The 26,891-nt window shown below is 45.4% G+C and overlaps 1 protein-coding gene across 9 annotated transcripts in view; it reads left to right on the top strand.

The window, feature by feature from the left end:
* The window catches only part of LOC144742273 (RNA-binding motif, single-stranded-interacting protein 1-like), a 244,966-nt gene that overhangs the window by 200,209 nt on the left and 17,866 nt on the right, over nucleotides 1–26,891 (top strand). For all 9 annotated transcript variants that reach the window (XM_078592494.1, XM_078592477.1, XM_078592459.1 and 6 more), the window contains exons 5-6: nucleotides 20,668–20,825; nucleotides 21,216–21,295. In XM_078592494.1, coding sequence (XP_078448620.1) covers nucleotides 20,668–20,825; nucleotides 21,216–21,295 — 238 coding nt within the window. The remainder of the gene's footprint in view (nucleotides 1–20,667; nucleotides 20,826–21,215; nucleotides 21,296–26,891) is intronic.

Below are 26,891 nucleotides of genomic sequence, written 5' to 3'. Positions count from 1 at the left end.
TAGGACCCTGGACCAAGCCCTCCAGCCCTTATCAGGGCTAGGGTTCAGAGTAACCAGTGGTCGGGAGACATCTCCCTAGGTCCAGTCAGAGGACACTGAAAGAGCGGGATATTAAGTAGCCTGTAGGGTACGGGGGCTTGTACGTTCTGAGTGTAACGGGTGAGGGGACCATATACCCCTCAGTGCATAGGGACTGTGTTAATAAGACGAATAAAAGTGTGTGCTACAAAAGAGGTTGAAGAGTCCGTCTGTACAACACTACATTGGCGTCAGAAGATGGAAACAAGACGAACGAACCGCACGCGAAGTGCCGATGATGCAAGCTCCGACTCACCTGTGGGTGCTGCGGGCGGCGCTGAAGATGTTGGCGTGTTGCCAGCCGCCCCACCACCAGCTGTGCAGCCGATCGCCGCGAGCGACGGCACCCAGGCTGCTCACGCCCGCCTCGCCCAGCTGCTGCATGCTGCAGCAGCCATCCTGGAGCAACTTACCCTGGTGGCTGCGGGCGGGGAGGAACGGCCGACAGCGAATGTCCCCGCCATCGCAAACCCGGAAGAGGTCGTCTTTCCCGCCGACGGGTCACGTGGAGGCGAAAGCCAAGTGCATGCTGGGACCCCCGGGGGCCAATCACGAGACACCGCGTCATCGCAGAGCGACGCTGCCTTTGCAGGACCCTCCAGCAACACCGCGTCATCACGGCTGCGACGCCGTACTGTACATGTTGTCGACCAAGCCATCGCTGCGTTCGGGACCGAGTCTGAGCTTGACGAAGACGACGACACAGCTGCTCTACAGCAGCGGCTGCCTGTCTTTCGCGAATTTTCGTCCACAGGGGGCGACTGGGCGGCATTTCAACGTCGCTTCCTCAGCCACCAGGAGATGGTGGGCTGGTCGGATGCACAAGCACTTCGTGCACTGCCAGCCACCTTGGACGATGACTCTCTCGCTGCACTCATCTCCATTCCCAAGCGACAAAGGGCGACACTACAAGCAGCACTTCAGCGGCTGTCTGATGTCTACGGACCTCCTTCCGCCACACGCCACCAGTTCTACGAGAGACGGTGCAAGCCAAGGGAGTCGCCATTGGCGTTCCGCACCGCGCTACTCGCCATGGCAAGAGCAGCTTACCCCCGCATGGACGATGAGGCTATCGACGCACTCGTCCTTCAGAAGCTGCTGGAGATGGCGAGGAGGCTGCGCCTTGTCATCCAGGCCGTGGATGACGAGGACATGTGCTCACTGCGAGCTGCCCGGAGCATTCATGCTCACTTAATGCTGGACCAGGACGAGACCATCACCGCATCGGCTACGACATCGGTGCCTACCAGCAGGGACAACGCTCGCTCTCCTGATCGAGTCTTCTCGACGTTCAGCGCGATGCCCCAGCGATCACCGGATCGCACCAGTCGCCGCAACGACTGGGAGCGGGGACGGCCCTTCCCCCGCGGCGACGCGATGTGTTTCAACTGTGGCCGCCGAGGCCACTTCTCTCCCGACTGCCGTGCACCTCGCCGCCGCTCCGCCGGATCCCGAGACCGGGACTACAGAGCTTCCAGAGCAGCGCAGCATAACCAGGCAAGTCGCGGCACCCCACACGCTCGGCCCTCATACACACCACAACACACCATTGACTCCGCTCGGAACACGGCGTATGACACGCGGCGTTTGGCGACCCGGGCAGTGGTCAGAGCTGGCCCATAGAGTGGTTGCAGCGACGGCGGGTTCCTCGGTGGTTGTTGGTTCGATCGAGGGGGTGGAAGTGCGCGTGCTTGTTGATACCGGTGCATCGGCCACTATCATCTCCGAGTTAATTTACAATATACTGCCCGTGCGATGTCGATCTTTGGAAAAGGTTTTCGTTCCATTTTTCGCTGCAAATGGAAGTTCCCTGGGGATTCTCGGCCAAATTCGGGCGCAAATTGCCATTGGAGATATTAAATTGGCCGGACCTGTTTTTGTGTCTTCTTCCCTTGCGGTGCCGTGCCTTCTGGGAACTGATTTTCTTGCCAAAATGCCCATTAAAATCCTTATCGATCAGGGATGTATTGAACTTCCCTCGGGCCGCCGGATGGCATTTTTACCCGCGGCCACGCGTTCACGGACGGAAAATGCTTCCGTACAGGCTTTTGCGGCTTGCGCTGTACGCATTCCGCCAGGGGCACAAATGCTCGTCCCCTTACGGTTAAAGAAACCGCTCGCTCCCACCGCCTCGGTAAATGGCATTTTATTGGGACCTTCCAACACAGCAGTTAACAGCCTTTCGTTGGTGGCCGCACAGACTCTTGTAGCGGGCGACAGGGAGCCATTTATACAAGTTTTGAATGTCGGTCTGTCAGACACCGTCATTCCACAGGGGACAGTGCTCGCTCATGCGACAGTCGCGCCCCTGGGGACCGGGATTGTCGGACACGTAACGAACGCTCAGCAACCTCGCCCTCAGAACGGTGACGAGGGGTGGATTGACGCTCTCTGCGCTGATGCCGGCGATTTATCCGGCTCACAGCAGAGTGATTTGCGGACTCTTTTGCGGGAATTCTCGGATGTGTTCAGCAAATCACAATTTGATATTGGCTGCACCAAGCTGCTGCGTCACCATATTGATACCGGTGACTCTGCCCCTATCCGCCAAAACCCGTTTCGGCTCAGCCCTGCGGAGAAACAGCATGTTAAATGGGCAGTTGACGACATGCTGGCGGCTGATATAATTTCTCCTTCAAACAGCCCCTGGAGTGCTCCGATAGTGCTGGTGAAAAAGCACGATGGCAGTCTTCAATTCTGTGTAGACTTTCGGCGCCTGAATAAAATTTCCGTAGCTGACGCATATCCTCTGCCACGTATGGATGAGTCATTGGATGCCCTGGCAGGGGCGCGCTATTTTTCCACTTTGGACCTTCTGTCAGGGTTTTGGCAACTCCCCCTCGACGAAGCGTCAAAGCCAAAGACTGCTTTTCGGACACCACAGGGCCTCTTCGAGTTTAATAGATTGCCCATGGGGCTCCACTCGGCCCCAGCGACGTTTCAGAGGCTCATGGAGCTGGTCCTCGCTGGGCTCCAGTGGGACTCATGCCTGATTTATCTTGATGACGTTATTGTCTTTGGCCGCACGTTCAACGAACACATTGAACGGTTGCGCGCTGTCTTCGAAAAAATGCGAGCTGCGAACCTCAAATTTAAGCCGCAAAAGTGCCACCTTCTGCGGGAATCTGTGCGCTATCTGGGCCACATAGTCAGCCGCTCGGGTATTTCCACAGACCCTGAAAAGACTAAATGTGTCAGCCAATGGCCTACCCCCACCTCTGCTGGGGATGTTCGCAGTTTTATCGGGTTCGCGTCGTACTACCGACGTTTTGTGGCTGGTTTCGCTACAATCGCCAAGCCACTACACGCTCTTACAGCAAAAGGGCTGAAATTTCATTGGGGAGACGCGGAACAGGCCGCATTTGACTCCTTACGGAATGCTCTTGTAGCAGCACCGCCCCTGGCTTACCCCGATTTCGCAAAGCCGTTTATTCTGGACACCGATGCCAGTAACACCGGGATCGGCGGGGTGCTGTCCCAAATCGTTGATGGCGTTGAGAGGGTGGTTGCCTATGGAAGCAGGGTTTTGTCCCCTGCAGAGCAACGTTATTGCGTAACCCGACGCGAGCTGCTGGCCATTGTTTACTTTATACAACAATACAGGCCATACCTGTACGGTCAACGGTTTACCGTGCGCTCCGATCACTCTGCGTTACAATACGCTTTGCGCATTGACCAACCGTCTGGCCAGCCCTCCCGATGGATTGAAGTCCTCCAGGACTACAATTTTATGGTGATTTACCGTAAGGGCACACAGCACAGTAATGCGGATGCGCTATCTCGCCTCCCGTCAGAACAATGCGCCTGTTTCACGGGTTCTGGCCGGTGCAAACCGCAAATAGTACGCCCGGTTGCACCTCCTGAAACGGTTTCTGCTGCCCTTCCTTCCGATCCTGCGCCGGGTGCGGACCACGAAAATCCGCCAGCAAATGACGACTTGCTGGGGATAACGTTGGACGAATGGGGTCGGCACCAAATGAACGATGCGTCATTGGTGCCTCTGCGTCGTCGCGCATGTGATTCGTCCTCACGTTCAAGTAAATCGAACTCTTTTGCCATGCGCCGCGGTCTGCTCATGCATTGGGATGCTGATTCTTGCCAGTACAAAATTGTAGTGTTCGGCTGTGTGCGCGGCACACGAGCGATTGTCGCACCTGGGTGTGCATAAAACCATTGGGTTGCTAAGATTACAATTTTACTGGCCGGGCATGCTTCGCGACGTAACTGATATTTTAATGGGCTGCACCCAATGTGCGCAACGTAAACCTCCAGCGAAGCCGGCATGCCCACCGCTGCAGCCCATCACGGTATCCCGTGTGAACGAGCTGGTTGCTCTCGACATTTTGGGGCCTTTTCCTACAACGCCTCGTGGTAACAAGTACCTTCTGGTTGGGGTGGAGTATTTTACACGGTGGCCTATGGCCTGGGCCCTCCCCAACCAGTCGACAGCAGCCGTGGTGGACGCCTTTGTTCAAGGCTATGTGCTGGACAAGGGCGCTCCAGAACGGTTGCTGACCGATCAGGGAAGAAATTTTTCAAGTACCCTGCTGAGTGAGGTATGCCGCCTGTTGGGCACTAAGAAGGTGCGCACTTCGCCCTATCACCCCCAAACAGATGGCATGGTGGAGCGGTTGCATAGAACCCTCACCTCTATGCTATGCCATCAGGTTGACGAATCCCACGTAGACTGGGACCTGCAGATCCCAGGGGTCCTCGCTGCTTACCGCATGGCGCCACATGCAGCGACAGGGTTCTCCCCATTTTTCCTAATGTATGGCAGGGAGGCCATTCCCTCCGCTGATGTGCGGCTTGGGATAGAGCAGCTTCCACAGTCATCGAAGCTCACTGACCATTTGCGGTTCAACCTGCAAAAGCTGTCTGAGGCTCGTGATGCGGCGATCGAAAATTCCGCTTCCCGCCAGCGGGCAAATTCGAGGTTGCAGGCCCCGCGCACGTCCGTGCATCAGTGGGCTCCAGGTGATATGTCGTGGCTTCATTGCCCCCAGGTGCCGGTGTCCACATTGGCTAAACTCCTAAAACCATGGCGGGGTCCGGTTGAGGTGGTCCAGGTAATGCGCCCACAGTGTGTTAAGATACGTTGGGGACGACGGCGCTGGTTCGTGCACCCCTCTCGTCTGAAGCCATTTGTTGCTCCGCGCGGCTCTGCGTCACACTCAAAACACGAGGGCCGAGCGTGTGATATGCCCGACGAGCTGGATGTCGCCCCGTTGGTACCTAATCCACAGCGCAGACGTCTCATTCCTTCCGCAGATGATGCGGGACTGAGGGAGCCGTGCGAGCCACGAGTCTCTGCACGAAGGCCCCGTGAGCCGCCCAACATGTTTGCCAGGATGCCTGACCCGTCTACAACAAGAGTCTCTGCAAAGAGACCTTCTGACCCACCCAACATGTTTGCCAGGATGCCTGACCCGCCCAACATGTTTGCCAAAATGCCTGACCCGCCCAACATGTTTACCAGGATGCCTGACCCGCCCAACATGTTTGCCAGGCTGCCCGACCCGTCTGCTCCAAGGGTCCACGCAGAGAGGCCTCCTGCCCCTGCTGACATTTTTGCCAGGATGCCTGGTCAGCCTGCAGCCCGGAAAGGGGCACCCATCCCCTACGACGGGCCCGCGAAATACACACGGGCTAGATCGCGTCGCTTTTCTTGATTGCCCATCATTTTTTTTGCGGCAGCTGAATGCTGCATGCGTTGTGCGTCGCGAATGTCGTTATTTGTGATTGGTTCTGACCATGTACATATGTTGCGTTGTTGATGGGGGGGGGTATTTATAGTGGGTGTTCCTGTTCTTGTTGGATGTTCCTGTTCTTGTTGGTTGTGGCACACACACACTTTGATTCATTGATGGGGATTTTCTGATGTAGTAGAGTTACCCACTCGATATTCACAAACTCGGAGAGCAAATCGTTAACAAGGTTTTCCCGCTCAAACTAACGGTCAGGGTCTCACAAGCTGTGAGAGCTGACCGTAAACAAGGTTTTCCCGCGTGACCAAACGGTCAGGGTCAGATAGGGTGAATTGGGATCGAAAAGCATATTGGGAACGACCAATCACAGGGTTCCACAAGGTGGCCGGGGATTGGACAACCCGGCCACGAACAAGTATAAAGCCAGAGCGCTGAGAGCTCTCGGGGAGTTGGACTACACGAAGACCCAAGACGGCGGAAGAAGCCTAGGACCCTGGACCAAGCCCTCCAGCCCTTATCAGGGCTAGGGTTGAGAGTAACCAGTGGTCGGGAGACATCTCCCTAGGTCCAGTCAGAGGACACTGAAAGAGCGGGATATTAAGTAGCCTGTAGGGTACGGGGGCTTGTACGTTCTGAGTGTAACGGGTGAGGGGACCGTATACCCCTCAGTGCATAGGGACTGTGTTAATAAGACGAATAAAAGTGTGTGCTACAAAAGACGTTGAAGAGTCCGTCTGTACAACACTACATATGTGCCATGCCAAATCTGACTCGGATGTTTTGTTTTTCCAAACATCTGGCTAGTTTATCAGTTACTCCCGCAATGTAGGGTATTTTGATCGTTTTAATTACTTGGGCAGTTTCAATGCTCTTGTTATTTGATTTGGTTTTGGTATTCAATTCCCTGTTGATTTGTGCATCATTGTTTACGTGACAACCCTTACTAGTTGGCTGTGTCGGGTGGTGACGGGTTTTTAACGACACATTTATATATTTACGCGATCTAACCCAAAAACCTCTATTATGGATGATATTGGTCGTGAAAGCCTCCGTATTAAACCCACATAGATAGGTTCAAATTAATACAAATAAAATGTATTTATTTTATTTTTATTTTATTAATTTTAACCTATCGACATGACTTTACCGAAAGACCTAAAGAATATGAATTCCTGCAGTCACGAAAGCTTTAAGTCAAGAATCACCCAGGAATGTCTGTTCTTAACGCTCGTGACGTTACTCAACATCGACCAGCCCCCCTCATTAATAATCATGAAGAGGTTACGTCCTCCAGATGGACCCCCCCCCCTCATTAATAATCATGAGCGGGTGACATCACTCCACATGGCGCACCCTCCCACTCATTATTAATCATGAGCAGGTGATTTAACTCCACATGAACAGTCCCCCTCATTAATAATCATTAACAGGTGACGTCCTCCAAATGGACACCCCCCTCCATTCATAATTATTAGCGGGTGACGTCACTCCACATGGGGGGGGCGAGGCGCCTCCTCCCCCCTCCTCGGCGTGAACTCACAGCCCTCACTACAAAGGCAGAACCCTCACGTCACGCGATCTCCATAACGCTGTTGAGACATCAAAGTAAAAAGGACGTCATGATGAACAAGGGATTATAACCTTAAAATGAAATAAGTCTGTGTCACCGCGCCCTTACAAATTGCACACGAATGGTTGCAGTGAATATCACGTCGCGGTCTGCTTTTCGCTTGCAAGTTTCAGATTTACTGCAATACACCCGTCCTTGGACGGGCAAAAGGCTAGTTTCCAATGGTAGACGTGGAATTCAAACATTCCAATGGCAGTCTCTCCATAGGATGACTCTACTGCCCAAGCAGTGGTACACTTTTGTATCCATCAGATAAATTATAAGTTGAGTAAACCTCCAACTAGGATTTATCTCTCAACTTAAAATTGTGGGTCAAGCAGTCTAACCACAGTGCCACCGGGTTAAATCCTGTTAAATTTTAGTTTTTCATAGAGTCCACTCATAGTCTATGGAGAGATCCAGACCTTATATCTCTGGCACCAGACCCATTGTCTTTGTCCATATATGGCACTTGAGCATTCTGGTGTTATGCGTCTTGTATGTCTTCTCCGTCTCTTACTACGATTGCATCATTCACAGGTTTCTTCCAAAGATAGCATTTCTGAAACCACTGATATGTATGTTGAACTTCTTTCGCACCGTACATAGCAAAGCGTGCTAAATAGAGGTGGGTGAGAAGAACAACACACTAAACTCAGAAATCAGTTCGAAAGAAATTATTTTTCAGTCGAAATTTTAAAGTGCATAGCTTCAGTGGCTTCTCAAGATTGGAAGGAAGAGCGTTCCAGACGGCCGCAGAAGCACATCTGAAAGCGCCCGATGCAGTGACCGTCTTTGTTTGATGGTTAGCCAAAAGCCATTGCTGCGAAGATGACTGGAGTTCACATGATAATGTGTGCTCCTTGGCGAGATCAGCAAGGTATTGTTGTTCATTTGTGGCAAGCACTTTGTGTGTAATAAGTGCGACCCGATATTATGTTGTGGCCAAGATCGTCATTTACTGGCATCTCCAGTCGGGTCTCCTCACTCCGTCTGTACATTTCCTTTGCGATGTGCTGGCTAGGGCTAGGGTTGCAATATCACTTGCAGAATCCACTTGTATATACTCGCCTATGTCTGTTGAGTATCCATCGACTTGGCACGGCTGTGCATAACAGAGCAAAAACCTTTGTGTTGAACGGCAGACCACACTGCTTCCGTGTGGTGTTCAGAATCAGAATCGTCATCCCAGATAAATCTGATGAGCTATGAAGCTCTTTTTTTACAGATGTCCAGTAGGGGTGGGTCAGAAAGTCACAACAAAGTTACATTTAGAGACCTAATGGAAATAATTATTTACACCCACCTCGATAGCAATTTGATAAATTGTTTTTATTCGTGGTAGCAACTCTATCCAATAATTTATTAATGCCTTGTTTTTGTATCTCATGTGTATTGCTTCCAATTTGTTCTTTCTAAGGGTTTGTTCACTCCATTAGCACAAATGTAACACGAGTATATAATTTTCACGTAAATTACATCTATAATGAAAAATAGATTCCAATACTCGTGATTCAATACATGTTCTTAATCATAACCTTAGGAATCTAATCAACGAATTGATGCATAGTTACATGCTTAGCACTCGGGCATAATGCCCTTCCTGCATTGCTCAGGTTTTCTCCAATACTGAAATCCTTCTACTGACTTCCATTCAAATCCTGGATCAATTTTAAGATTGCACTGTATTTACGGTCCTCCGCAGACACGCCCCTGCATACTTCTCTCCACTCATCTCACTCTACTCGTCTCCATACACTCTCAACTCGAGCAACCAAGGCTTTCTGTCGAAGCCTCCAATTAACCTTCTCTCAGCAGGTCACTCATTCCACGAAGCTGCCCCCATTGTCTGGAATTCCCTTCTCTTAACCATCCATGCTGTCGATTCCCTTTGCCTGTGCAGTCCAGACTCAAGACCTTCCTTTTCTCTTATGCCTATGAGTGAATGCATCTCTTTCTCTCTCAAAAAAATATATTTGGCTACTGTTTCTTGAGATGGTGTGATAAATACACATTGTATTGCATCGTATACACATTACCTCTGTTATCTGGTCAGCTCCGGTATGAGTTGACGTACAGAAGCCTGTGAGCCTTCATCGGAACGAGCGGCGATCCCAAAGTCGTCAGCATGCATAGTGCAGCCTACAGAGAGCCGTCCCACGGAATGCACAGAGCTGACATGCAGTCGGCTTTTGTGTGCTATCAGCTGTCTGTCAGTGTAAGTGGCAACACTGACAGCCCAAAAGGATGCCTGCCTCAAGCACATTGACAAGCAGAGCAGTGGGTGGCAAGCTGATCCAGTCTGCCAAGTGAACAGTCATGATCCTCATCATTGTAAGAAATATGTGCCTACAATAATATATATATTTGTGAAGGGTTCTAACTAAGGTGTTAGGCAACTTTCTTTTTGAGTATATTAAAAAAAGGATAACTGCAGAGCATGAATAAACGCACACATACTGGTAGAAAACGCTCAAAATTAGCATAGACAGATCGACAAACCTGCTTGCTGCACTGCCTAATACAAGCACCTCACTAGCAATAACAACATTACACGATGACTCCATCATTGCATGATCCCCCAACCCAAACTCCAAGTAGCTTTGTTATTACAGGCCTCCGCCACCACAACAGACGGCAATAGGGCTTGAACAATAGCAAAGCAGGAAGGGACATTTCCGTAATTGAAACGTTGGTGCGACTTGCACAACTGTGTGCGATCACTGGACGCTGCAGGTCTGGAGAAAGCAGTGCTAAGCAGTAGGGAGCTGAGCACCCAGCAGTCCTGGATGCAGGACCCGTGCTGCACATGGAGAGCACATCACGATAAGTCATGTAATAAGGGTCCTTGGTATCCGTGCGAGTAGTCAGCAAGCATATATCACTTGGAAATGGGAATGCAAGTGACGTGCCCTTGCTGGGAACCCATTCATGCGAAGGGTTCACATTATAGCAATGCACCTAATTTTTTTATGACCTGACCTTTTGATGTCACCGCACGCGCAACATGTTTGGTCTTGGGACAGCGCCGGCTTGTAAGTGCCGTGGTGTAATTAGCGGCTGACAGTTGGAATATAACATACAAAGAGAATTAATTGTGCTCTTGGAAGAGCACTAATAATGGAATCTCCTTTATAATTTAACTGGGCCATTTGCATTGTTCGGCGATGTAATAATCTATCAGAAACCTAGACTGGTTTGAATAATTAATGGTTTTGGTGCAGTTTGCTGCAATGGAAAAGCCTCCCCTTTTTCATTTAGAATGTGAAGTATTTTGAATATTTGCACAACTTACAGGAGAGGCAATTGAGTTGGACAGATGCCGATTCTCCAGACAGGATTATTTAAACTAGCAAAGACTCTGCTTTTGTTTGCTTCAAATTGAGATATAAAATAAAAAAAATCCCACAGAAGCTACATATTGTTTGTTGTTTATCTGAACTTATTTTTAATAGTGCTTTTTACATTTCATATAGGGATATATTAATGTACTTAAATGTGGACTTATGATGTCTACTGTAAGAGGAATGTTTCAATAAATGTAATGGTCCCACTTAATGTATGTATGCTAATTGGAGGTGTGGGGGAAGGACGACAAATGATAGCCAGGCGTCGAGAAAGATGCCTGGGATCTAGTGATATCATTCGTGGATCACAGAGATTTGGAAAACTCCGACAATTCCTCAGTTGTCAGTTGGCCAGAAGGCAGTGCAGCAAGTGGGTTCATAAACCAAACTGTGTGGACCTTTGAGCGTTATATCCCCTTGTATTCATGCTGTGTTCTCTCCTACGTTCAAAACAATAGTTCAAAAGGGATTCGCCAAAGATCTTAATGCAGGGCTCTAATTATAAAAGAGGCCTGACACTCAGTGAGTCTCGATGAAGAAATAACATTGTTATAACTATTACTTTATGAGAAGTCAATGGTGGTTCATCCTATGGACAGTATGGCCCCCGTATGTGAATGTGGATTTTTTTTTCCTGTCGTACTAAGTGTCACTAACAGGGATGAGCAAATGCTCAAAGCTCATTTGAGCATCGATGCACTTTGACCTTTTATGAATATATGATGAAGCTGAATATAAAGTTAGGTATGTCGGTTTTCTAAAGAGAAAAAAAAGGTTGTATGTTGCAGAGAGAGGAGGCTCTTATGCCTAGACTAAACGTCTGTGGGGCCAGGAAGGAAGGAGTCTGGCCAATGAGTCATATTTTCGACGGTTGCAACCCCCACACGCTGATAATTATTTCATAATGCCAAGAACTCCAAGCTCCAGTTGTCCCAGTTTTGTTTTATATGCAAAGGGGTTGTGTAAGCACCCTTGTTTATATCTTAGTCTGAAAAGGAGAACGTTTTGTTATTCATTGTACAATCAGAAAATAAATGGAGTTAGTATGACTATTAATCGTCAGAGTACTGTACTTTAGAGAACGTGTGCAAAAGTAGGCCAAAAATACCCTCCTTATGGGCTCTCTACAACTCCCTTTAGTAGAGGCCCTTCTGCCAAGCAGTGGCCTGAGCATTGAATCCAGGGCTGAACTTTTACTTCTCCCTCTTTTACTTGTTTCTCTTACTTATAAGACATGCACATTCGATATTGATATTGCTCCAGCCGACTAGCCTTGGTGAGGAAATCCCGGTAACGCCCTTAATATGCATGGCATTCAGTGCATTCGATATTCATGCAGACTTTGTCAAGCCTTTGCCCCCTTTTTTCCCCCCCAAACACATTTCCTCCTGTGGTGGGCCCCTCATCCTGTCCAGGGCTTGTTATTTTCAGATGTTCCACTGTAATCTGTGCCAGGTTCTGGTTATTATATAACAGTGTTGTGCAACTTCCCAGAGTTCATTGACTATATAAAGTGGTGTTTCCCCCCTCTTCTTGCCACACCATGGCATTGAAGAACTCCCACAGATGTATGCAGCTGTTTCCAAGTTAATGTCCAAACCGCTATCTTTTATTATATAGAATAAGACGTATTTATTTTTAAGAACACGTGCATTGGATGCCTTCCCCCCCCCCCCCCAATATAACAGACGTCACCCAATTGCAAAAAAACAATTACACCTCCAAAGGCTGTCGTGGCGTGCATTAAAATAGTGGACTGACACTTAAAATATCATTTCACTCCTGTGCTTGGTTATACTTCCAATGCTATATACATTGCAGGGATATTGTGTGCTATGTGTTTATTTTATATATATTACTTTTATATTCTTGGTTCTTTCGTTAAAGTCACGTAGAAGGGAAATAATAAAATAATATAAATATAAAACAATAAAAATCCTCACAACGTTTCGACTGCGACACAAGCAATCATCATCAGGTGTGAAATCCACAGAAAGAAAATTTGAAAAAAGTGGCGGTTTGTCCGGTTTGCTTGTGTTACAGTCGCAACGTCGTGAGAATTTTTATTGTTTTATATTAATATTATTTTATTATTTCCCTTCTACGTGACTTTACCGAAAGAACTAAGAATATGAATCCCTGCAATCACGAAAGCTTTTACTCAAAATTGATATTGCTTTTGTTTTATATGTGCTTCCTCAATGTACTTTACATTTTTTTTACCGGTGACCTTCTGGGCGGAGTGATGTACGACGAGCGCTGCGCAACGCCAACATCAACGCGAAATGCATTTCCCCGGATAAAGGCAGATTTAGAAAAAAATGCTCCTGGTTGAACCACCAAATTAATCTGAGGGAACCCTAACAAAAGGAGGTCCGTGTGCCACCTCGACCAGAGTGCTCGTGGGCAACATTCCGATTCACAGCAAATCATAAGAGGGCGATCCATTTATAGACAACCCATTACAATAACATGGAGATATTACACTGAAAGCATTTATATTCATATTTCAAAGCATCTAGTCTCCCACAAATCCCAATACACTTGTTAAGTATTTTAAATCTCCCCTTTGTAATGTATGGAGCCATCGCCTTCACAATATTCAATCACCTGTTCAGTGGAGAGTTAGAGGTTCTATTAGATTTGAGTGAGCTGTCTATAAATAGATCACCATGTGTGTTTCCTCTTTATGGAGCATTTAGAAAACTGAATTCGATTATGAAGAGCAATGGGTCAGACATGTGGAGTTGGCACACTTCGGTCAGACAATCTGCATATTAATTTATAGAATGCATTCAAAACAATGGAAACACTATATTCTTTGGGTCTTTCGGTAAAGCCACGTAGATAGAAAAATAATTTTAGAAAATTAAAAAATATCACGACGTTTCGATCGCAACAACAAGCAATCGTCATCAGGTGAAAAAATATAGCGGGAGAGCTGCTGAGGCAGGAAAAAATATAGTGGGAGAGCTGCTGAAGCAGGATTTATATAGGTTTGAGATGGGTGTAGCGCAAGGGTACGTGGCTTTACCAAAAAAAACAAAAAAATATAAATTCCTGCAGTCACGAGAGCTTTAAGTCAAAAAATGCAAACACTGATTGCTCATTGCACCCCAGAGGATCTGACACCACCCACCGCCAAACTTCAACCACCAAGGTTATTCAAAAACACTTAATTCTCAATTTATCTTGAAGATAGTTGGTCAGCCAAAATATCAAGATCTTCCTTGCATCTCAGTGACAGTATAAACAATTATTATTAATTTTACAAGTTGACTGAAACAGCAACTTGATAAAGTATGATTCAAGTATTACACCAACCTCATATATTAGGATATTACTTTAATAAGAGCTATTCACATAAGTGTGTGTATCACCCTTTTACTGTCGATGTATGTGTAGTGATATCAGGGATGTCACTGTATGGTGCCGGCCCGGGAGGGTCGTGGCGTGCGATGTTCCTTCGTCGTGGACAGCACTGGGTGGGTTGCTGTGTGATGCCGGCTTTACTATAGCACGGCGTGCGATGCACCGTCATCGCGTAAACCCCGTAGATGGGTGTAGTACCAGCCCTAGCGGGGCTTGGCGAGCACTGGGTTAGTGCGGGCACCGTGCATAGCGTGCGGTGCGGGCTCCCACAAGGGGGAGCGGGAGAGTGTCAGATCAGGGACAGGGTTTCCCTGGGCCATAGCACTCTGGTTGACCCCGTAGACACGTGATCCGGAGTGTCCACAGAGAGTGCCCCAGGTGGGGGGGCTAGGGGGTGACCACGTGTCTAGGGAGAGCTCTCGAGAGGGATCGAGAGGGAGCTAGAACGCTCGAGAAAGTGGGCGGGGCCTGGGCGGAGCAGCCCCGACCCGGGAGGATATAAGGTGGGTCCCAGAGAGGGATCGGGGTTGCTTCGTTCTACAAGCTGGAAGCTCTACGTCTACACGCTGGAAGCTCCACGTCTACAAGCTGGAAGCTCCACGTCTACAAGCTGGAAGCTCTACGTCTACAAGCTGGAAGCTCTACGTCTACAAGCTGGAAGCTCCACGTCCTACAAGCTGGAAGCTCCACGTCCTACGAGGCATCAACACGTGGCCGAGACCCGAGTGAGGGTCCGACCCTTCGTAGCAGTAACTCCTCCATATAGGGTAGTTAGCTGGGTGGTCACCACCCTAGGCTGTATCTGGTAAAGGGGCAGTTACCCCTTTGTGTATTACGTGTTGATATAATAAATGTGTTGCCTCTAAAGAATAACGTCTGCGACTCAGTTGGACTCACTACATATGTGTAAACGTAAACACGTTCCTTTGGAGTGGGCAGGTAGGAACTTGGTTGGACAGCGCATTCGTGCACGACAGAAAGCTCACGATCACGTGACGCACTTCAACCAATCCGGGAGCGTACATGTTTGGGAGGGGATATGCACGATAGACAAATAATCCCTGGTGGACAGTGTGGAACTGTTGTTCCTACCTGTAATATTATCACCCTTTTACTGTCGATGTATGTGTAAAAGTAAATAAACACCAAGATGAAATTAAATCTGCACTGGATAGATATTTGCAGCTTCATGACGACTGAATCAAGCGAATGTGTCCGCCTGGCTTTCGACTGCTCAGCAGCAATGGGTAATGGCATCTCTATGGATGATAATTGTGCCGGGTTTGGAATATTGTGTGCCAGTGGAGGGGGAGCCCTGCTGGGCAATAATGGAAAACCCTTGAGATGATTGAGCCTTTCCAATGCACCGCTCTACAAACACCACCGTGTAATTACAGCGCAACCCCGAATTGGCGCAGTGCTACAAAGTTTTCTGGCTTTTCACGTTCAACATAATGTGCGCTACTTTCCTTTCTACTGTTATTAAATTACAGGCGGAAATGTGGTCATGAAGTCGCACAGCTGTCAGAGTTTGGAACTTTTGTGTGATTGACACCTGCGGTGCATAATCTATGTTGCGAGCAATGTGCATAATCTGTAATCCTGTGACAGCGTGCAATTTCTATAGCCTTTTTCGGTACAAAGACTTTCATCTGACAGATTAATTCTTCATACCCTCAAATTACTGTATATGAGAAAATAGATAGTAAAAACCGTCGAGCGTCTATTGTTTATGTCCTGGCGGGATGGGAATGTGATGAGATGTGTATTTGATGGCTGGCCTAATTGGTCTTCGAATTGTTTATCTCCTTTCAGCGCACCTGAGCGATGGCTACTTCAAAGTTAACCTAACTCTTGTAAATTGTGGTAAGCGCAAATGAATCAAAGGATGCCACCAGCTTTGAAATTATCACAAATTGAGTTCACAAAAGTCACATTTGTAAAATACCAAAGGAAAGTATCATATGTAGAATGGAGACACTTAAAGCTGCAGTCAATTCAATCTAATTTCCTTATGCTAAATCCAGAAGCTATTGGGACACAATGTTATTATTTGAAAGGGAGAGCTGGGTTTTTAGAAAAACATACCTGCGAGTAAATTGTTAAATCTGGGATTCGAATTGATGGCACAAGCGTACACAATAGGCCACCGAATAAACCAAAGCCTACTTCACGGAAGAAGGTGCAGTTAAATATAAAACACATTTTTGTGAAAAAATAAAATGCAAAAGTCAATATATTACCTAACACTACTTTAGCCACAAGCTGTAGATGTCTGCTATGAAAGAGAAAACCTGTACAGATTTGTAGCATAGCGGTGTAATTTCCCAAATACTGGCAATAGCGTTGTTTTCAACCCAACAATACTGTTATTAAACAGTACGATCACCTTGGATGAACTGGCACTTCTGCACATGAAATACCAGTCACTATAGTAATTCTGGTTGTGTTGGCGATTCCCAGTCCGGTACTGTTACATTTATAGTTTACCCTTCTGCCAATAAGGCACAAGCCCTTCGATACGATTCTGTTTAGGAGGACACATTTACCAAATTGTGCTATTTTGGCCTTTTCATCAGCTTCATTGTTGTGAATACCAGTGGCTTGCTTTAGGCGTGTAAGTTTGGCAACTGTGGAGCTTATGCGTGGCAGACGCTAATTTGCCTTCCTCTCAGTCCGGCTTGCATTTCGTACCCATTCACTTCTATTTCCCCATGAGTGGCAGGGGGAAAGCATTTCCCAGGATCTTTCAACGACTTAGTGGTTATGAACAGCAGGTGGTCACTGGACGTGAGCCAAACACACATGTGTAGGGATCTTCAAGCCTCCTCATCGTGTTTGGCTTCTACTATTAATCAGTCCCTGCTCCAGCACTACCTCTGCCACCAGCAGCTCCGTTCAAGAGGCAGAAACCAAGCTATACAGTGCATCACTCGTTCTCAGAACTACAGTTCCCGTTCTTGTAACGTGCTGCTGTTTACATGATCATCAGGGTAGTGCACTTGTGCCTCACAGCAACAACGGCCTGGGTATGGTTCCTGACTTGGGAACCTCGTAGTGCAGAGTGTGTACGTTCGCTCCCTGTTCTGCTTCGTCTTCCGGTCATAGGTCAAAATATCTGAAAACTCACCTGAATATCACTCAGTTGGGATAACACACAGAAACATCATTCCCTTCTGGAAAAAAAAACTTGGCAGGACCCTCATGACATAATATTGAGACCAGTGAGGCTTTCCTTAGTAAACAAGTGTAAATTATATATTTTAAAATCCACTGCTGGATGAAGGACTCCCCAGGCTGTCACTGTCTCTCAGTCCTGTCATGTGACAATCCACCTAGCACATGCATACGAGTTGACTTCATCACGCACGATGCCGCGCGATGCAGTTGTTTCCGATTGCCGCCCATGACCAACACCGGTTCTGTTTGGCTCAGCCTCAAATGAGTAGCTAGTATGGTGTGTCAACATTGCCACTAGGGAGACAAAGGCGACCGGCCAGGTGTGGGTGTTGGTTACCCACCCTCTCGTGTGCCGCGCCGGCCTTCATAGGTGCTCGCTCACAGCACTTGCACTAACAGTCTGTTAAGGCTATACAGGGGTTTGTGTCATGTCTTGTGTCTTCTGAAGAGCTCTATGGAGATGTACAATGCGTTATATTGAAATTTCTTATCGGCTCTCTAATTGAGTTGCTGCACACTCAGAAGTGATTTTAAAGCCGTTGTAGATCACCAGTTTGATTTTATAATGCAAGATTCCATCTTCCGCAATATTTGTTTAAGGTTGACAACTTTTATATAAAAACATCAATTTTAAAGTTAAACAGTGCTCTATTTGGAAGAAAGTATTTGTTACATGGCATATTCATTTTAGGCTTTTTATAGTTGTAATACGTCTACAGTTCTTTCGTTTTGCAATGTATGGCTTTTCCATTTTGGCTATTGTCATGGACACGTGCATTCATTTCAGTTAAACTGTCATCCAAACCATAGCAGTTGTGATTTTGTGAGTAGCCAGGCATTGTGCTTTTGCACTTTTAGAAAAAATATAACGAAATGAAATTCGCAGGTTTTGTTGCATGAAGGATGAGAACTGCCGTCTGAAAATCTGCCAGGGATTTGAGCACTCGCCAGCCTTGACAGGTTTTCAAGTTGCACGACCTTGGCTCTGTGGCTGCACTTTCAGGATATGCACATCGATGTAGTAGCTATATTCATCGAGGAGAACAACTTCGGGACAGCGTATCTTGAGGGTTGTTGTGCATTCCATTCCATATTCGGAGCTGAGTTTCCATAAGAACATTGTTCTGTGTGTGTGTCCAAAACTTAATGGCAGCGCGACACATCCATGCTTGTTTCAAATCCTCGGTGGGAGCATCGTGCACCTGATACCTAACAAATGCACAGAGAGCCTTTATCGCAACCAGATAGGAGTTTTTTCACTATAATCTGAAGCTCATTTACTTTCCAGTGATATTGACAGGGTCTTAAGACTGAGCAGTACATCATTGCAACCTAATGCGATCTAACAGCACACAATGAGATCGGTCTAGGATGGAAATATGCATTGGCCGCTTCAGAGCACGCAGCTGGCACGTAAAATTTATGTTAACACGGTTCTGAATGCCCAGGTCTTTTGTTACCAATCAGTTTGCGGCAAAGGCACATTCACACTGCTCTGGTGGAGCACTCTCATACTTCTGCATTTGCAAACGGGGCGTCTGGTAGACGCTGCTTAGAGCAGCCTTTGTCTCTGTGTGTTCATGTTGTGCCCACGGCTTCGGTGGGATAGGCAAGTAAGTTGCAACAGGCAGATTGAAAAAGACTGGTAATGCTGATCATCCGCCCTAAACATGCAAGAAGCATTTACTAAAGCATAACCGCCAAATGTGCTTGTCACTGGTGAGTATGCTGCTGCCATGAAAGTCACAGTGGGTGAGTTTTTTTTACTTTACGAGTGCGTAAAGTGCCAGCGTCATGAAAGTAAGCGAGAGAACGTGTTGACAGGGGAGTGCACTTTCACAATCTTTTGGGAAGATGTTGTTTGTCTGATAGGGCCTCTGTTCCAGACGACTTGAAGCTCCAGGTTTGTGCGTCACAAACTCTGGTTAATTTTCTCACGAATAGCTCAGGCACATTTCGCGAGTCGGAAAGTGTTGTCATTCAGTGGCCATGGGTTCCACCACATGTAACATTGCAGTTTCGTTTAAGCATAATTGGAGTTTAGTTGTAAAGCATTTGAACTAAAATATTCAAAGGAAATTATTGGTTTGTTTATTCGTAGTGGCAGATAAGTGTTTAATAAAAACAATCGCATGAAAATAAATGGATAAGAAAATAAGAAGCGCAGTAATTAATATGGTCCATGCTAAATTAAATTCTCATGGTCAGGACTGATACAATTATTTTAATTGGAGAAATGTATTAATTTACTTAAATGTTGTACGCAAACAATGAAGCACATCTTTGTTTGTTTCAAATATAATATGCAGTGCCGCACATTTTGTTCACAGCTCTTACGAAAATGAACAATTTTTATTATTAGTCACAGGCAGCGGGCATTGATGTGATATGTTTTTTGCCCTGTGTACTGTATTAAAATATTATATGGGGAGCACTGCATTTGTTTTATACTCCATATATATAACCGTAAGCCAAAGATGCAGTTAGGATGGGACATGTATTTTTACAGTGTTATATGATCTCTAATGGCTTGCTGTGACAGATTGCAGTAATTACATTAAAAACATATTCAACAAAGCAAACCAAGTGATTTGAGCACAATACAATACATGCTACTGACAGATACAGGACATTTCGGTTCATGCCAGGAAATTTCAGGTAACTGCGGGGCATTTTGACACACAATGACACATCTGCTATATCACGCACAGATGTTGGTCCAGAGCTACTGCTTGCAGCGTCTGGAATGGGGAAGGTTGGCAGTAGAGTGGAACATACTGTGAATATGTCTTTATTAAATAAGCATCCATTTCATTCAGCTATAGTGGCCAGAAATTGCATGACTGAAAATTTTTATTTTATAAGTTTATTGACAACGGATATTTTTTGTGTGTGTTAAATCACGTGCTTGATCCTTTGCTGGACATTTTTATTTTGCTCTTAATATGTATATCTGGCCATGACTATTACTCACTGAATTTTGTCTTGGAACTTTCCAGAGATACTTTAGGTTTTCTTTTCCTTAGAATCGTTTTTCTCTCTTATAAGCTCTGATAAGGCCTAACTCTGGAGTCTCCACCGAGGCTGTTTTGCTGGCAACAATTGTAATTTTTCAATTACCGTTTTTAAATTTTCCATAAAATTGGTGCTAGCTCCCTGCCCTTTTATAAACACGAATGAGACTCCTTATTTTCTTGATGGGCCCAGACCAGGTTCTTCGCGAGCGTCATTGAATTGTTGATTTACTGAGTGATCAATCCTATGATTGCATTCATGAATTGGCTGATTTTATTTCGTGAAAAGTTTATATTCTTACATGTATCGTTTGACTATTTCAATGCGCACATTTCTAAAGGCTTTTGTCCTCTTGCAGCAACAGGAACAGGACCCAACGAACCTCTACATCTCCAACCTGCCCATGTCCATGGATGAGCAGGAGCTGGAAGGCATGCTCAAGCCGTACGGCCAGGTCATCTCCACGCGCATCCTCCGCGACGCCAACGGCACGAGCCGCGGGGTCGGATTCGCTCGGTGAGCCCCCTTCCTTCCCCCGAGCCCCACGTATTCCTCGACGACCGCCCGTTCAACCGCGTGTGATGCACGGAACCGCAGCTGAGGTGACCCGGTGGCTCACAGGGCTAATGTTGTGTCGGAGCAGCACTGAGCCGGCGCTGGCGAGATCGTAGGTTCGACTGTGGATGGCCACGCGCGTGATGTATTCAAGTTCTCAAGTGCAGTGATTTGCTGGTTTCGGCTCAGTTAACAATGACTTTCATGAATAAAATCTAATTTGGTTTTCACGGTTCCTGCTCTGCTGTACACACAGGTCAAAAATGTGTTTTTTTTCTGTGCCTCCTGACCACCTGCATCTGTGACAAATGTGTCAAGCAAACTAACCAATGTCTTTTGTTTTTAATGCAGAATGGAGTCCACGGAGAAATGTGAGGCGGTCATACAGAATTTCAACGGGAAGTTTATCCAAATTCCTCCCGGAGTTCCAGGTAAAATTACCTTTACCCACATGGCCAGCTGTCCAGATTCCGTCATCTCAGCCCATCCAATCTGCTTATTTTCATTCCTTCAAATGTAACCACACACCCGTGCTTCAGCAGTGCAAGAATTCAAAAATAGTTTCCTTTCCATTGGAGCTGGTAAAAGCAGAATGGCAAAAGTGAGCTGAGTGTTCATTAAAATGGTTATTGTAATATCTGTGACAAATTATGTACAGGTGCCCAAACAGAAAACCATTTACTTAATCTCACACTACGTCACCAGCCTGTGTTTTTGTATATCTTGAATAATTAATACCGTTTAAATCCTTTCACAAATGATGCGGTGGTACATCACAGGAGGGCATTTATTCAGGGCTTATTCTTAGTGGAAATCAACCCACGTGAATTTGTCTTGCTCTCAAGGTTAATTAGCAGGGATTATTTATTAAATGATTTAGATGGGGGTATTGAGCAGAGCACTTGACTTACGATAAAAACTAATTCCGAGCTGATATTGCAGTTGGAAGTTGACTCAACTAACCATTCTATTTGATCAATAAAACAGGTACCATTTTGTGAGAAGTTATCACCGATCATTCTATGGACAGACCAGCCCCCTGCATAGGAATGTTAAATTTCCTCTCCAAGTCAGCGGTGGAGAGATGGGCATAAACCCACGTTTGTTTGAGTAGGAGGGCAGTTTGACTTACTGTGATCAGTTAATTGGCATTGTCCTTCTGCTGATTGATCAACTATATGAGCTTGGAAGGATTGGCCCGTTAACTGGTTGAGAAGCAGATGCTACCTCAGGGGAGCTGGGCACTTTTGAGCCAGGTCCAGGTGTTAAGAGAGACCCAATGCTGACTGTCGTGCCCTGTTCAGCTACAACAGATTTTTTTTTGTCCACAAAGGCTGTCCGCCCGTCCCCCCCTCCAAAACAAAATCTGTGGGAACATCTGCTTATCGGCTTTTTAAATATTTTCAGTTTCTCCCATGAAGCACAGTTTCAAGCCTCCTCCAAAAAATGTGCGCATATTGCAGGACTGTTCTGTTGCAGTAAAAACAAATGTCACTGTGAAATAGACCAATGTTGCCCTATAAAAGTGCAATAAAACATACCGGGAAGATATTACATGCAGTATAATCACCAGTTAAATAAAGCAAACACGTTTTGAATTGCAAAAAAGCTACAGTAATTTGCTTGAAATTTTTAGAAGTTATCTTAAAATCTGACTCGTTACTTAATATGTCCTCTGCTATCGGGCTTTGTGTCTGCCTGTCAAAATAGTGTGCAGCATAATGAGTTTTTTTTGTGAGTGGGCAGATTCAAAGATTGAGCTAATTGTGTTACACTTTAACTGTATAAGTGTTCACGCACACAGATAAATATGCTTGCATGATTAAATGGAATGCCAACCCCATCCACACATTGTCTGCTCGCTCAGTCCTTTTCCATTCACTTTTTTTAATTGGCTTTGGTAACAGCTCATCGATGCACTCATGTAAATCTGTTTAGCAAGGCAGATCTGGGTGAACGAAAAAGGTCAATGTCTTTCTCTTCAAACAAGCCGATATTCATCTCGATTGGCAGCCCTGAGCCAATGGAGGAAGTTCCACATTCCCGTCACAGGGACCAAGATGACCATTTACAGTACCGTATTTCCCACATAGAGCCCGCAAACGCATATAACCCGCAGATGCATGTACCCCGCAAAAATAGTGTTTTGTGTAAAACAGATTTCAGATAGTCCAAATCGTCATATACCCCGCACGCATTCATATCTTTAACGTCGTTACCGCAGCTTAATTCCATCATATTAATACGAAGTTTACATTTGTAATGCATTCCACTATCAATTGTTAACATTAAAATCATAACGTGCACATAGAAAGCAAACTAACCGGAAACGAGTGAACTTAAAACAGTAAATAAGTAACAAAAGTAAATATCCAATAAATAAGTAACACATAACTGGTAGATAAGTAAGTAAGCGTACTGTTAGGCTTACCAGCATTCGACCTCATCATATTACAGCTACTGGACCGATAGTTACCCCTGTACAGTTTTAACACTGGTAGATTGCGCAGATAATAGCGGCACTACGGTAACGCCATTGCCTCCTGGCAACAAAGCCATTGGAAGTTTTGAAACAAAGCTCATGGTCACGACTGTATAGTGCTCAGCCAATAGCAGCGGCCTAAGGGACTTAGCAATTATGATTCCGTCTGGTTAAGGCCCTTCCCATTGTGCAATCCATATCCTCAGTTTAAACTTCCGCACCCCCCTACAGCCACTGAAAGTATTAAACAAAGTGCGCCCACTTCACATATTGTCGTTTCAGAGTGTTCTTGAGTGTGATTTTTGCAGTATGCAGTGGTACCTCGGTATACATCATTTATTCGTTCCAGAAGGTAGGACTTATACTGAAAATGACGTATACCAAACAAATTTTTCCCATAAGAAATAAAGGGAAAGGAAATAATCCGTTCCGGAGTATAAGAAATGATATTTTTTATGGTATATTGTACATTAATGGGGTTGTATAAAATAATTTAGACACTACTTATTACTAAAATGCATACATGAATTAAAATAAATGCATAAATAATTAAAATAAACTGACAAAAATAAAATTTAACATCACTTTACCTTGCTGAGAGGACTTGATAGCCTACGAGGATGGTGGTGAGGAAGGGGAGGAGTCGGGAACGGGGTACACGCGGGTACGCGGTGACTCATCCCGACCCATACAAGTTCTAACAAGCGCATCGTATCCCAAGCAAGACGTCGTATCCCAAGACATGTTTTTCTCGTCAAAACACGACGTACAGTAATCCCTCGCCACTTCGCGGTTCAAGTTTCACGGCCTCAGTGCATCGCGGATTTTTCGAACTGATTTAAAGGCCTCATTATACCTGTGCAGTATACCATCATCATCATCATTCATCATCATATTCATCGAACTGCACAGGTCTGTCATCGTCGTCATTGTCATCGTCATTGTCATCGTCGTCGTCGTCATTACTGGAGTCAAGTCTCAAGATACTACTGTCATTGGTGAGTGTAGAACACCATAATACGTATCGTATGAGAGAGAGAGAGAGTGAATGTATAACATTAAGGTTTTATAATTAAATAGATTTAAGTAAAATATATATATAAAGTATAAATATACATATTTTAAACATTCTGGTACCCACACACACATATACGGAAATTCCTAGGGGGGCCAATCCTACTTTGTGGATTTTCACCTATCGCGAGGGGTTCCGGTCCCCATTAACCGCGATAAACGAGGGATCACTGTATACCAAATTCGATGTATTCCAAAGCGGTCGTATACCGAGGTATGACTGTACATACTGATGTTTCGTGCATAGTTCAAGTAATTAAAAGTCGCTATACCGTAGTTAATTATAATTACTTAAATAGCCGTTATGATAATGCCACCAAAACGTAAGTCGTACACCGCTGACTTCAAGCTTCAAGTTTGTAAATTAGCAGAAGATAAAGGCAACAGAGCTGCGGGAAAAGTGTTGTCGGTCGACGAAAAGTCTGTTCGTGAATGGAGAAAAATATTGCTGAACTGAAAGCAATGAATCAACGAAAACATGCGAGGAGAGGACCGAAGGCAAAGTGGCCACAGTTGGAAGACATCTTGGCCAAGTGGGTGAGGGCACCACGAGATAATAACCGGGCCGTTTCAACAGTCGCCAACAATGATAATGATAGTGAGTCTACTACTGAGCAGAAATGATGCTGATATTGACATTGAATTTTAATGTTAGCTATTTTCAAAATTTGTATATGTAACTTTGGACAGTTTTTTAGCAAACAGGCTGCCTCGGCATCATATTCATTTATAATAAAAGAAAGTTTGTTTGAATGTACCGTCTTGTCATTATTAGACTTTCTATGCTGTTTATAGGCCATTACGTTTGGTTACTGCTCTATTCATAATCATATCTAGGGTTTGGCCGCGATATGTTTAGTTTACGGGCAAATGTTAACATTGTACAAACAATTCGAATAATTTAAAACGTGATAACATGTGCAATTTTAGTGTGAGTGGTTTATTCAGCAGTGCTTTAGTCAAAGGTAAGTGTTGCATAGTGGATAGTCCTACCATGAAAAAATTAAACGAGTTCTGGCATGTCACACGTGTAAAATATTTTTGGGATAGCCCACACCTCCATATACCCCGCAGGGTCTTGTTTTGTTTGTAAAAAGTGGTATACCCCGCGGGTTATATGCGGGAAAATACGGAAATCCCTCGAATAACGGTTGCATCCGTTAACCGCTTTTCGTTTAATGTTTTGCCTCCCATAGGACCCCATGGTTTCGACTAACGTTACATTTTTGATTAACAGTGTCTTTACGTTATGCACGCTAGCGCCAATTTCGACCAATCTGAGCGCTCGTAAGTGACACCCATTTATGAGCGTTTAGACCTCAACTGGCTTTGTTTACATTATGTTTTCTGTTTTGGCAGTGGGAAACAGCTCTCTTGCAGACTCATGTAATTCCTGTATTCGATTAACAGTTATTTCGGTTAACACTAGATTTCGTGGAATGGATTAATAACGTTAACCGAGGGATTACTGTATTCATTTTCCACAAGATGGTACTTATTTTGCTAGCACAAAGGAATGATAGGCTGAATGAACCCCTCAACTTCAATTTGAGCTCGAAACCTTCCAACGTGAGTCAAACTCTACAAATGCAAGCGAATATACCACCGTAATTTACACATTTTTTGCAATATTAGTGGGATTAAGGCGAAATACTTATGGTTTAAAATGCCTGCGGCGGTAGGAGCCCTTTGAGTGATTGATTTGCCACAGGAAAGATACAATTTTTGCCATTTAGGAGGCCATCCGCTACGCGGGATTAAAGTTGACTTTGTGTGCGCGTGTTGGAACTTGCAGTGTGCCTCAATTGGCATCTACAGCCGCTGAACTTGCACTCGGTGATTTTCTGTTCTTTGTCAGCACTGCCAAGATCTCTGTGTATATCGTGGAATGCCTTGCATGTGTCTGCGTCTTATTCTCTGGATTAACTGTCAACATATGACCATTTTATATTGGGTGTACTTACAGGTGACCGTGGTTTCAAACCGTGTTATAAAGTTCACGTCAATACATGTGGAGGCTTTTGGCTCCATTATGATAGACTTTTGAATTAACGATTTGTGCAACAATGTTTTGTTTCGAACAAAGACTTTTGCAAGGGAGACATTTCGAAATGTTAGGAAAAGGGCAAGGCAGTGTTTTTGTTTCATGTGGAAATGAGTTTGCAGAAAAAAATCCATCCGTGCGAAAAGTACTTAATTTAATATGGAGACTTTCACAATAATTTGTTGATTTATGGTTAAGCCATGTAAAAATGTATGTAGTAAACCCTCTATGAGAAACACACCTATTATGAATCCTACAGTTGCCTCAATAGCCAAATAGGGTGTTTCTAACTTAAATATCCATCTTTGTTTGATTCGTAAGTCACTTGATTACAAGCGTGCTTTACCACATTCCAGTTACGAGTTAGTTCAGACAGAAAGTTCAGACGAGTAGGGAAGAACAATGAAACACAGTAGGGCCAGAATAA

The sequence above is a fragment of the Lampetra planeri genome, chromosome 1 (assembly GCF_965212315.1).
Source record: "Lampetra planeri chromosome 1, kcLamPlan1.2.h2, whole genome shotgun sequence".
Classification (NCBI taxonomy): domain Eukaryota; kingdom Metazoa; phylum Chordata; class Hyperoartia; order Petromyzontiformes; family Petromyzontidae; genus Lampetra; species Lampetra planeri.
Note: the sequence above shows the minus strand (reverse complement) of the source record. Positions and strands in the feature narration are given on the sequence as shown.